General features: G+C 35.2%; 1 protein-coding gene across 4 annotated transcripts in view; it reads right to left on the minus strand.

Annotated features, from left to right (window-relative positions):
- LARP4 (La ribonucleoprotein 4) overlaps positions 1-14,108 on the minus strand; it is a 66,928-nt gene that overhangs the window by 34,250 nt on the left and 18,570 nt on the right. For all 4 annotated transcript variants that reach the window (XM_079938374.1, XM_079938375.1, XM_079938373.1 and 1 more), the window contains exons 3-8: positions 13,384-13,536; positions 10,564-10,639; positions 7,006-7,142; positions 5,419-5,522; positions 4,428-4,538; positions 3,601-3,654 (exon numbers count right to left, since the gene is read on the minus strand). In XM_079938374.1, the coding sequence (XP_079794500.1) occupies positions 3,601-3,654; positions 4,428-4,538; positions 5,419-5,522; positions 7,006-7,142; positions 10,564-10,639; positions 13,384-13,536 (635 nt within the window). The remainder of the gene's footprint in view (positions 1-3,600; positions 3,655-4,427; positions 4,539-5,418; positions 5,523-7,005; positions 7,143-10,563; positions 10,640-13,383; positions 13,537-14,108) is intronic.

Here is a 14,108-nt window from a genome sequence, read left to right on the forward strand (position 1 = left end):
TGACCAAACTAAGCAAGGCAATCTACAGATTCAAAGCAATCTCTATCAAAATATCAAGGGCATTTTTCACAGAAATAGAACAGTAATTCTAAACTCTGTATGGATACCAAAAGACCTCAAATACCAAAGCAATCTTGAGGAAGAAAAACAGAGCTGGAGGTATTTCGCTCCCAGATTTCAAACTATATTACAAAGCTTCAATAATCAAATAGTATGGTGCTAGCTCAAAAAGAGACACACAGATCAATGAAACCAAAGAGAGAGCCCAGAAATAAATCCACACATATTTGGCCTATTAATCTATGGCAAAGGAGGCAAGAATAAACAATGGGGAAAAGACAGCCTCTTAAAGAGAGCTGGGAAAACTGGATAGCTACATGCAAAAGAATCAAATTGGACTACATTCTCACACCATATACAAATGGGCAGAGGACCGGAATACAGACTTTTTATTCCCCCAAAGAAGACACACAGATGGCCACAGACAGAAAAGATGCTCCACATCACTAATAATCAGAGGAATGGAAATCAAAACCACAGTGAGATACCATCTCAAAACCGTCAGATGGCTATCATCAAAAAGACAACAAATAACAAGTGTTGGCGAAGATGTGGAGAAAAGGGAACCCTTGTGCACTTGTAGGATTGTAAATTGGTGCAGCCACTATGGAAAAACAGTATGGAGCTTCCTCAAGAAATTAAAAATGGAACTCCTATAGGATCCAGCAATTTCACTTCTGGGTATTTACCCAAGGAAATCAAAACTACTAATTCCAAAAGATATATGCACCCTTATATTCACTGCAGCATTATTTACAACAGCCAAGATATGGAAGCAACCTAAGTCCCCATCAATAGATGAATGGATAAAGAAGATGTGATATATATCCACAGTGGAGTATTACTCAGCCATAAAAAAGAAATCTTGCCATTTGTGACAACATGGATGGATCTAGAGGGTAATTATGCTAAGTGAGGTAAGACAGAGAAAAGCAAATACCACATGATCTCACTTATATGTGGAAACTAAAAAATAAAACAAACAAAACAAAATGAAAACAGACTCATAGATACAGAGAACATTTGGGTAGTTGACGGAGGGGAGGGGGTTGTGGGGCAGGTAAATAGGTGAATGGAATTAAGAGGTACAAGCCTCCAGTTATACAATAAATAAGCCATGGGGATGTAATATACAGCATAAAGAATATGGTCAGGGAGTTTCCTGCTGGTCCAGTAGTTAAGACTCCACGCTCCCAATGTAGGGGGCCCGGGTTTGATCCCTGGTCGGGGAACTAGATCCCGCACGCGTGCCGCAACTAAGAGTCCACGTGCCGCAACTAAGAAGCCTGCATGCCGCAACTAAAGTCCGCATGCCACAATGAAGATCCCACGTGCCCCAACTAAGAGCCAGCACAGCCAAAATGAATGAATGAATGAATGAATGAATATTTTTTAAAAAGAATATGGTTAAATAATATTGTATTAACTTTGCATGGGGACAGATGGTTACTAGACTTAACACGGTGATCATTTCATAATGTATGCAAATGTCAAATCACTATGTAGTATACCTGAAATGAACATAATATTGTACATCAACTATATTTCAATTAAAAGGAAAGGCTAATATTATAAAACCCTTAGAAAACATAGGGGAAACATTTCATGATCTTGGATTTGGCAACAATTTATGAAGTATGGCAACAAAAGCACAGATAACAAAAAAATTAATTGGACTTCATAAAAATTAAAAGCTTTTGAGCCTCAAAGACACTTCAAGAGAGTAAAAAAGATAACCCACAAAATGGGAGAAAATATTTGCAGATCATATATCTGACAAGAGTTTAATATCCAGAATATATAAAGATCTGGTACAGCTCAACAACAAATAACCCAATTTAAAAAATGGTCAAAGGATTTGAACAGACATTTCTCCAAAAAAGACATATAAATGGCAAAGAAGCACATGAAAAGATGCCCGATATCATGTGTCACTAGGAAAACGAAGCAGAAAACCATGATGAGATACCACTTTCTACCCATTAGGATGAGGGCTTTATCCAAAAAGCAAAAATAACAAGTGTTGTTAAGGATGTAGAAAAATTTGAATCCTCCTCCATTGCTGGTGGGAATATAAAAGGATACAACTGCTTTGGAAACAGTTATGCACTCCTCAATATGTTAAACATATAATTATCATATTACCCAGTAATTCCTAGTATATACCCAAAAGAGTTGAAAGCAGGGACTCAGATAGTTGTGCAGCATTATTCACAGTAATCCAAAGACGGAAGCAACCTAAGCATCCTTCAATAGATAATGAATAAACAAAATGTGGTATATACATACAATGGAATATTATTCAGCCAATAAAAAGTAATGAAGTTCTGACACATGCTCCACATAGATGAAGCTGGAAAATATTATGCTAAGTGAAATAAGCCAGATACAAAAGGACAAATATTGCATGATTCCATTTATATGTGGTATCTAAAATAGGTAAATTCAGAAAGACAGAGACTAGAAGGGAAGTTACCAGCAGCTGGGAAGAATGGGAAGTTATGGTTTCATGGGTATAGAGTTTCTGGGGATGCTGCAAAGTTCTGGAAATAAATACCGGTGATGGTTGCATAGCAATGTGAATGTACTAAACACCACTGGGTTAGCTGTACACTTAAAAATGGTAAATTGTATGTATGCATATTTTATCACAATAAAAAAAACTTTTAAAGAAAGCATATGTTACAAATTATTTGTAAATAGAACAACTTAATAATTAAATCACGGAACAATATTAAATGTATACCTGTAACAATGGTGAATGAAAATATCTATTATGAGAAAAGAATAGGCGTGTATATACTATATATTTCCATTCACGTAAAGACAGAAAGAAAATTCTTAGATAGGTGCAGAAAAAACTGCTCTCTCTCATCACCTCTAGGGAAAATGACTGGAGGAATCTGGAACAGGGAGATTTAATTAACTTATTTACTATAAATCATTTGACTTTCTTACCACATATAGGTATTACTTTCACACTTAAAATAATGTGGAGGATGGACTGTAAGGAGGGGAAAGCTGAAGGCCTAACAACTAAAAGGCTATTCCAATTGCTCAAGCCTAAACAATGGTAGTAATGATTGAAAGAAGTTTTGAAGGCAGATTTCATAGGATGTGAGAACAGATTAGACATGTAAACTGTGAGCAAGTGTCATCAACGACAATTTCCTGGTTCCCAAATGGCTATTAATGCAGTGATGCAGTTAATTGAAATGAAAGTACTGAGAATGTTTTCCACCTTTGTTACTAAAAAATTATTCCTGCTCCTAAGAGCAGGATTGAGTTCTATGATTATCTTACACATTGTCAATCAGCATCTAACTTAAACTTCATGCTGTCTGAAGTTATACTTCTAGAAGAAACTGCTGTTTACAAAGTATTTTGACATTCTATCACTAATTTCCTGAAATAGCATTTCATATGAGCCAGAAATTTTTTTAAAATCATTATGGGTTTTATAAAATGTTATTCATCTTTGTTAATAGACAGACAACAAAAACCTTCTTGTCTCATGATGGACTAACAAATGTTTCTTACCATGATTGGCTTGCCCTGAAATGTCTTAACTTCTTCTCTTAAGTATTTAAAAGCCTGTTAACAAAGCAGGAAGGAACTTTCATTAGCATTCAAACATTTCATTAAAGCCATCATTATTCTATCAAGAGAGTTTTGGTAATTGCAACTATCTCTAAACTAAACAATAAAAAATTCTGAAGGTGATCCCATTATGCAGGTGACAGGGAATGAAAAAGTAAAAATTTAAGACTTCAGCTACAGTTCACATTTATTGTATATTAAACTACTATGGATTTCTACTGACACATACTCACAAAATTCAAAACAGACCCAAAATATCACTACATATCAATTTTAAAATGGGTTCGGAGGGCCTTCTAAGATGAAGAATTAAAAAAAAAATCAGTACAAGGTTTTAAAAGGCTATTATAGAAATTTTTGTTTCAAAGGAATATTACTTTTCTTATCTTTAAATAGGCCATGATAACAATTAAGAGTAAAATCATTATGTCAAAATACCAAGAATCAGAACAGAAGTTATATATATTGCGGGCCTACTCTGTAATAGAAATACTAACTACTGAGTACATAGTCTCTGATCCCCATGTTAATTTAAAAATTGTTAATATTTTTACTGATAGGAAACAAACTGTTCTTAAATTGAAACAAAAAAAGCTTTAAGAAGATCATCAAAAAGGAAACCAATTAATAAGCAACACCAAAAAGGTGAACAAGGTTCTCCAAAGTCTTTACAAACATTACTGTAAGCACACATTTTTCTCAATTAAAATATACACTACTGCTTTTATCACCAGGACTTCAAATCAGAAGAAAAGTTTTCTTCTCACCTGCTGTGCATCTGTGTCTGACTGGAAAGTGATATACCAGTTGCTATTGTGTGCAAATTCACAGCTTATCACCTTGGGGCAGTTTTCATTTTTAAACAAAGCTTTTACTTCCTAAAAAAGAAAATCTTCAGTTAACTCTAAAAATATATCAAAAATGGGCATTTTTTTTTTCCTCTTCATGTCTTTTGGTCTTTTCTATTTCTTTACTTAGTAACTGTTTACGCCTTCTGCCCATTTTTCTGTTGAGTAGAATTATACTCTGAAACAAGAACATGCATAGTTATAGTGCAAATTTTGTGCATGATTTAGGGATGGAAGCTTATTTTATAATCAGCAAAACTGAAGTATTATTTCAATCCTAGTGGCAAGCTAAATTCTGCTTAAGAGTACAATCTTTCCAGTCCTGTCATTGTCCAAAAAAACAGGTGTGGGTGGGTGGGGGGACTGTCCTACATTAACATTTTCTAGGTGCGAAGTATTTTATGCATTTTCATTTACTCCAAATGCTCTGTCTACAATAGTCACAGACATGAACTGTGCACAGATATCTTGTTTTTCATAACTGATTTAATTAAAAACTAAAACTCAAAAAAATATATGGATTTAGAAAAAGATGATTATCAAAACTCAGAGGGACTTCCCTGGTGGCACAGTGGTTAAGAATCTGCCTGCCAATGCAGGGGACATGGGCTCGAGCCCTGGTCCGGGAAGATCCCACATGCTACAGAACAACTAAGCCCGTGTGCCACAACTACTGAAGCCTGCACGCCTAGAGCCTGTGCTCCACAACAAGAGAAGCCACCACAATGAGAAGCACATGCACCACAACGAAAAGTAGCCCCCGCTCGCCGCAACTAGAGAAAGCCTGCGCGCAGCAACGAAGACCCAATGCAGCCAAAAAAATAAACAAAAATAAATAAATCTATTAAAAATTACTGAAAATAAAATAAACAGTTAAGAATATTTAGCTTTAACAATACTAATGATTTACCTCTACTGGTGTTGTTTCCGGAATCTCTCTAAGAATTACAATACAACGCTTATGACTTGGTCTCACTTTCTCGCCCTTCTCATCAACTTGCACCATGGGAGAAGCTGAAATTTTAAAGATGTTTCATTCAAAAGTGTAAAAATAGTGATATTAATAATTCCATTAAAAAACTATTCATTTCAATTTCCAACTGAATAAATTAGCAGAGGCTAACATCTTAAAGAAATTAAGTTGTAGAATCAAAGATCACAGTTACAATAAAGTATCTTGAGACTGATATGCAAAGAACATTGTCCAATGTTATTCATTGCACAAATACTCAGTGTACTTATTTTGTGACGTGGCACAGTGTTGGAGTTGAAAAGAAGCCTTTAAGGAGTATACAATATTTATATCTCATAGGGCACTTCCCTGTATACAATTACCAAATTCTTTATTTCAAGTAAAATCAATGTACTGCATTAGCCAAACACTACTCTAGGGAATGTAATGAGCTTTGATATGTGAAAAAATTCTCCTTAAAATTAAAGTCTGAGAAACACTTAAAACCAAGAATTATATATAAATGATTACAATCTTTCTTTCAGATGCTGGTTTTGAGTTAATATAGAATGAAGGTAGTACCACAAGCCAAAACTTTTATTTCTAGTCCCTTCAAAGGATAATATGTCACATCTTCCTGTGCAGGTAAGTAGAGAGAATAAAAGTAGTTGTTAAGGAAGAAGGCCTGTGTATAAGTGCTAGGTTTCAGCCCTTGGAGGTAGGAGATTCTGTCTCTTGGCAAATTCTTTAAATGTTGACAAGACTGGGTCATTTTAAGATCTGGTCAAACCAGATCAAGACTGGTTTGATCTGTACAAACTGATCAGAGATTTCATAAATGTTTTTATCCCTCTGACAATGGAAATCCCTACTCCCATGAAAGTCTACTACTGGACTTGCTTTATTTAACTTTCAAACATTTCAACGAATTTCAAAAAAAAGTGAAGATCCACCTTTACTCAAGGAGTTAACAAAACCTGTATAAGAGAGGTTACCAAGAAATGCTGATATAAGACACAAACACCACTAAAAATTCTTAAGCCTCAATCTAAAATATAAATTCTTTACCAAACTTTGGAGCAGTGTTTGTCAAACTGCAGGTCGCAACTCTTTTAATAGGTTGTGAAAACAATTTTATAATAAAAGAAATGAACTCATTTCAAGCATTTAGTATTAATCTACTATTAATATTTCAGTTGTGTGTATGTGTGTATTGGGTTGTGATATAAAGTTTACTTATTACTTTTGTTCAAAAGTTTGAAACAGATTGCTTTACAGGGTGTGATAATGACACATATAGCTTTCTAATAGCCCAGAAAACAGAGGTTTAATTGCTTATACTTGAGTAAATGGGTATCAAGATGAACAACCAAGGTACAGAACTGATATACAAGCTATATATGTACCAGTCAGTAAAAACAGATAAATTATTAGCACAGAATAGCAAAAAATATGGAGTTAAAAACAATTTCCTGCATGATCAGAAGTCAAAAGAATATTTAATCTTTGATTTTAAAAGTAAGCTAAAAGGTACGATTTACATACATCTCAACACTTCAAGAATTAGGTCAGGGTCTGTGGTCAGCTTTTTTATTTCTTCCATGTTGGCAACTGTCCAAATTGGGATGAACTGATCACTGTCCATTTGAGATATCAGGTAAAGATCCTTTGACAAATTTTCTCTGAAAGGAATAAGAGAAGCAACAGTCCAATAAAACAAACAAATCTTAAAAAGCACCTAAAGAAAAGAGATGCCTTATTAACTTTTGTCACTAAACCTAGGAAAACAAAATTATGCTATCAGAAATAACACAGTGAACTATGAAAATACGTAATATACAACAGATACATTCTAACAACTTCTGGAAAGTTTCTGAATCCCCAAATACATTGTGCCCAACAGTTTTGAACAAGGAATTTATGAAATTATATTGATGTGGAAAGAGGCTTAATATTAAAGTATATTACAAAATATTACATACAGTTTTGTTCCATCTTATAAATACCTTATCACTGATGTTAGAATATGCATGTGGAGAAAATTGTAGTGTAAACCATGAGTTGGATCATGGAGGATTTTCAGTTTCTTAATGTTTGCATTTTTTAATAGGTATGTTTGACTTTTTATTTAAATTTAAATAATAAAGTTAAAATAATAAATATAAAACATTTTAAATTAAGACAAAAGACTAAGATACATTTTTTAAAAAAGAAGATACAAATGCTCTATCTTACACATAAAATCTTGTTCAACAAACTGAAGGAGAATCAAATTCATGTCTTGTTATTTACAAACCTTTGTATTTATCAAACCTTTGAAGCAGTCTGGTTATAAACAGCTAGAAATCTTTGCTTAAAAGCCACCTTCTCAATGACCACCCTATTCTGAAACCACCCAAGTACTCCTGATTCCCCTCTTCCCTTGCTTATTCCGCTCTACTTTTTTCCATAGCACTTATCACCTAACACACTTCTAAGCTGCTTATTTATTATGTTTATTGTTTTGTCTCCCCCAGTCAGAATACAGGTTCCCCAAAGGATCTTTGTCATTCAAAATGACAAAGCCTTAGTACTTGGCAAAGAGTAGGGTCCAGGCCTTTACATTCAAATTATACTAAAATAGAGTAGTAATTACCTTTTTAAGGTTACAATTGTCAACAAGTGGTGGTTATTTGTCTTGGGGGAAAAAGAATAGAGAGGATACCAGTAACAGTTAAACTCACTTCTTCATAAAAGAAAGAACAGGGCTTCCCTAGTGGCACAGTGGTTAAGAATCCACCTGCCAATGCAGGGATCACGGTTCGAGCCCTGATCCGGGAATACCCCACATGCCGCAGAGCAACTAAGCCCGTGTGCCACAACTACTGAGCCTGCACTCTGGAGCCCACAAACCACAACTACTGAGTCCGTGTGCCACAACTACTGAAGCCTTGGTGCCTAGAGCCTGTGCTCCGCAACAAGAGAAGCCACCGCAATGAGAAGCCTGCGTACTGCAACGAAGAGTAGCCTCCGCTCGCCGCAACTAGAGAAAGCCTGCGCACAGCAACGAAGACCCAAAAATAAAATAAATAAATTTATTTATTAAAAAAAAAGGAACATACTAGTCAACCAGATATTCTTTAAGAACTTGAAAACAAGACAACTGTAAACATAATATTGTACAACTAAAAGGCTGTAGCCTAAATCAACTCAGACTTTCAGCCAGTCTCTCCTTATAAAACAGTATGACACACCCTTAAAGAAACTACCTTGTCAGAAGTAAGTCAAATTAATAGATATATAACATCGAGGATTATGACTAATACCTATTATGTTCATGACTAATACCTAATATGTCTTAGTGGCAATTCTACTGAGCTACAAATGGCAATTACCCGGCTGGTTTGAACTGTATCGTAGTTCTGAGTAGGATGTGATAGATCATGATAAGCCAGAGCTCATGCTGCAACAACTAAAAAAACTTGGATAGATTACAAAAAAATCATGTTTTTGGAAATAAAAACTGTAGAAGCTACAAGGACAAAATGAAATTCCAGAAAGATAATCTTTCTTTTCCAAGGATATCTGCAGATCCTGGACCAGAAAGAAACTAGTAGAGCTTTATTTTAGGCAGTTGCACAAGACTGGTATTATGAATTGGAAGCTAAAGGAGCCCCCAATACACAGCTGATTTTCCTCTATATGACATTTACTGAGTTCTAAGGAGGAAGATGGAAGGCTGGGACCCTGAAAGATGGAAGGCTGAAAACGGAGAGTAAAATCTTTGTGGTCTTGTGGAAGCCCCAGTAGAAGAAGCAACCTTGCATCAAACCTAAGACAGGTCTCCCTGACAAGACATTTGCCAGATTTTGAAGCTGTACAGGGTAAGAGGCTAAAGAGCTCATCTCAAACCTCTGAAGAACAGAACTAAATTTCCCTTGGTGTTTCACAACTGAGGTAACAGAAACCTGCCAACTTCTAAATCAAAAGCCTAAGAAGGTCATGCCTAAGGAACAGAGATAAATCAGAGGTCGATCGAGTCTAATTAAAGTTGCTGCTCAGCCCTGACTCAGCTCAATCCTTAACTGGATTGAAGAAATCAATCTGCTTCCGCTTACCAGAAGAAAGCTCAACTCTTGTCTAGAGAGAAAAATTATGACACTGCAGCTTTCTAGTTTCTTTTATTATGTAGTGCCCAGCATATGTAGTGTCCAAATTATAATCAAAATTTATAAGACATGCAAAAAGCCAGGAAATTGTGACAATCAAGAGAAAAAAACCCTCAAATATAAGCAGACACACAAATGATCCAGCTAGTCGGCAAAGATTTTAAAACAACTATGACAAGTATGGGAGACAAAATGAATTGCATCATAGGCACAACTGACTAGAAGGGTCTTGTTTTCATAAAACTAGGGCCTGTACTAGACTATAAAGGCAAAGAAGAAAAAGGTGGAGAAGAAAAGGGAGATATTCAGGATGAAGAATCAATTAAAACTGAGTCAAGACTGTATTATATGTAAGGAAATAAAGAAGTCTATGATAAAATCCAGGTTTCTAGCTTAAAAAATTGGTTTACTGGTCCTCCTCCAAAAAACAGAAGGTATTACATTTGCACACATATCCAAACTTCTGTTTATTTTGGAAGGGGCAGTTCTACATACTGAAGGTTTATACATCTAAGCTATAAATATACCTACATAATTCTTAATTCTTATCTGTAAATAAGGTATCTTGAAATGTTTGCCTGAAGGAACTCTTTATTTAATAGAAGAAACTGGTAATATAAATTCTATACCCATCCACATCTTATTAAAAATAACTCTATGCTCAAAGATTACAAGAGCAAACTACTAAAAACATAGAGAACCCTAAAAATGAATATGATTATAGGAAAAATATCCAAAAGAAATTTCATTATCTTTCTACTGGGACTAGACCCTTTACATAATCAACTGGAGACCACATCTTTAAATCTAGTTAAGAAATATACTGAAGAATGATACCAAAATACATCACCAAAGGAAATTAAAACCATTTTTCCATTCTATTTCATAGGTATTTCACATCTACTAATCAAACAATTCAAAACGGAGAAAGGTCAGTTTAAAAATGATAGTGTACCGTGAGAAACAGAATTCTAATTGTTTCTTCAAACACTCTTTTAGTTCTTCTGTAGAAATTGCTGAGTTGCTTTCTCCTGATAGTAGAAAACAAGAGGGGAAAAGTTAATATCTAATTACCATAGGTAGTAAACTTTACATATTGTTTTCAGAGTAAGCCACAAAGTATGCACAAATTAAAATCACCAGAAAACTGTATTTTTATTCTTTTTAGAATTCAGATACACACAAGGTCTACCTTTTAACCTATCTATTCTTCTTTCTTTAGACAGATTTCATATCAGTTTTTTTTTTTTTTTTTTTTTTTTTTTTGCGGTACGCGGGCCTCTCACTGTTGTGGCCTCTCCTGTTGCGGAGCACAGGCTCCCGACGCGCAGGCTCAGCGGCCATGACTCACGGGCCCAGCTGCTCTGCGGCATGTGGGATCTTCCCGGACCGGGGCACGAACCCACGTCCCCTGCATTGGCAGGCAGACTCTCAACCACTACGCCACCAGGGAAGCCCTCATATCAGTTTTTAAATTACATATTTTATCAAGTAATTAACAAATCATCGGTAATACTAAAAGCACTTGGATACCATATTGTAAAACATTACCCTAAATACTTAAAAAAATGTGATAACTATTTATTCCTTTAATGAAAACTCAAAGAACAAAAGTAATAGTGGGGCTTCCCTGGTGGTGCAGCGGTTGGGAGTCCGCCTGCCGATGCAGGGGACACGGGTTTGTGACCTGGTCATGGGCCCGTGAGCCATGGCTGCTGAGCCTGTGCGTCCGGAGCCTGTGCTCCACAACGGGAGAGGCCACAACAGTGAGAGGCCTGCGTACCACCAAAAAAAAAAAAAAAAAAAAGTAATAGTAATCTAGGGGCTTCCCTGGTGGCGCAGTGGTTAAGAATCCGCCTGCCAATGCAGGGAACACGGGTTTGAGCCCTGGTCCGGGAAGATCCCACATGCCGTGGAGCAACTAAGCCCGTGCACCACAACTACTGAGCCTGCGCTTTAGAGCCCGTGAGCCACAACTACTGAGCCCACAAGCCACAACTACTGAGCCCTCAAGCCACAACTACTGAGCCCGTGAGACACAACTACTGAAGCCTGCGCGCCTAGAACCTGTGCTCTGCAACAAGAGAAGCCACCGCAGTGAGAAGCCCACATGCCGCAACTAGAGAAAGCCCACACACAGCAACGAAGACCCAACGCAGCCAAAAAAACAAATAAATTTATATACATAAACAAAAGTAACAGTAATCTAAATTTGAAGACAGGAACTACACAAAGTGGGATATATATATGGCTCCACATCTGTACTATCGGTAGTAAATCTGATGTTAGTCACACTCCTTAAACTTCTATCTCTTAACAGACTTGTTGTTGCCAAGGGGGAGGTAGGGTAGGGGAGGGATGGATTGGGAGTTTGGGGCTAGTAGATGCAAACTATTATATAAAGAATGGATAAACAAGGTCCTACTGTATAGCACAGGGAACTATATTCAACATTCTGTGATAAAACATAATGGAAAAGAATATAAAAAAGAACGTGTGTGTGTGTATGTGTGTGTGTGTGTGTGTGTATTACTGAATCCCTTTGCTGTACAGAAATTAACACATTGTAAATCAACTATACTTCAATTAAAAAAAAACCCACTTCTATCTCTTAATACTCTTTTCATTGCTTAATTTTAGAGCACTATATTTTCCTGTAAAGATAAATTTTGTGCATGATTTTACCACTACTTTGTCTTACTACTCAAGATTCAAAATATTAGATATTAAATTAATTTCATTAAAAATGAAATAAGAAGCATTCTATTTCTATGTAGTATATGCAACCCTTCTAATATAAAATTCATCCACCCAAATGCTGGCTAAATGAATAATAACTTCATTTAAGCTTTCAGTGTTATTACAGCAAACTTTTAAAAATACCAGTTGGTTGCCAATTCACTTAAACCAACTCTAAGTTCAAAGTAGCCAGGATAGGTATATTATAACAAGGAGGGAGCAAAACCTAACCACCTTAAATTACTATATGGAAATACCACCCCATTCTACTTCAGAAATCAACTTACAAGCTGACGGACCTTAGAAATCTAATCCAGATATATATAATAAATAAACTGAGAACAAAGGTTTATATACCTTGACTAATGCCAGGGAACTAAGCAGTGACAGAGATGCCTACTCCCTATTACACTTATTTTCCAAAGAAACCCTTTAGAACTTAGAAAAATAAAGTTAGGTAATCAGGTTCTACAGTCTATCTTTAGTTTCTTTTAAATTTTATCCATTTTAAGTCCAAGCAATTAATAATCCATGCTAATTAAATGAATGTGAAAAAAAACATATCTCACAAGTTGAACTGTAGTAGAACTATGATATAACACAACCTTTTTCTCAAAATTAATCCCTGCAATCTCACATTTATAAATGCATTTCACACTGACAAAAGTGATGGGAAAATTGACAGAACTTGCGTTGATCCCAACTAATAGATCAAGAAACTTGGACTCTGAAAGATTGTAATTTAGGTCTCTTTTTTAACTATATTGACTGTTTTCTCCTTTCATCTCTAATTTCACACTTTCCTTTAATAAGATCTTTAAAATAAACTTTTTTTTTAAATTACAATGTTCATGTTTGGCCATTTGAAAACAGTATTTATAAAAGTCACCTAATATTTCATTAACATAAACTTCTTTTCAAATAATAAAATAGACCAATCAATGCCATGTTTACTAGAACAATGATAAAAAGACTGGAGGGGGAAAAAGACTAGCATACTGCATTCTCATTTTAACAATAAAACCATAAAGTTTACCAGAAACATCATATATTTGGTAACTCAGATCTTCTGGTCCCAAAATCATTCCATCAGTTGATTCCTCAATGCCTGTAGTAGTTCTTGTGGTTTCACAAGATGAATACATTACTTCATATTCCTTACACATATCATCTGCAAGTTCTCTATTACCTGTATTAAAGAAAACATACTGGAAGTGAATAGTAATTCTTTAAAATCCTATCTTTAGGCACTCTGGGCACAACAAGATTTTAAAGAATTCTAGCAATTGGGAAAATACCCACAAGATTTTAAGTAAGAGTCCAAAGGAGGTAAGTTTGACCATTATGGATAAGCTAAAATGATTAACAACAGCTTAAACTTACATTGTACTATCTATGTATAAGACAGCTTCATGTTCTTTATTCACTTAATTCTCAGAAAAACCAATGCCAAATTAATTGCTATTGTTAATGTTTTACAGATGAAGGCAACAAGCATGGAGAGGTTAAGTCATTTGCCTAAGATCAAACAGTGAGTAAGTAACACTGACAATGATGGTAGATCAAAACTAATTTAAAAATACCATATTGTACATGGGTTAAATGCTGAACCCAAAGATACAGCTACTGTCTGAAATTAGTGACAATCCATTCGTACTAGAAATAAACGAGAATGGTATACAAATTACATGTTAAACATTTATAAATATATTTTATCAAATAATCAAAGAATCTATTAAAAGTTCTATAAACTGGTTTGGC

This window comes from Stenella coeruleoalba, assembly GCF_951394435.1.
Source record: "Stenella coeruleoalba genome assembly, chromosome: 11".
Classification (NCBI taxonomy): domain Eukaryota; kingdom Metazoa; phylum Chordata; class Mammalia; order Artiodactyla; family Delphinidae; genus Stenella; species Stenella coeruleoalba.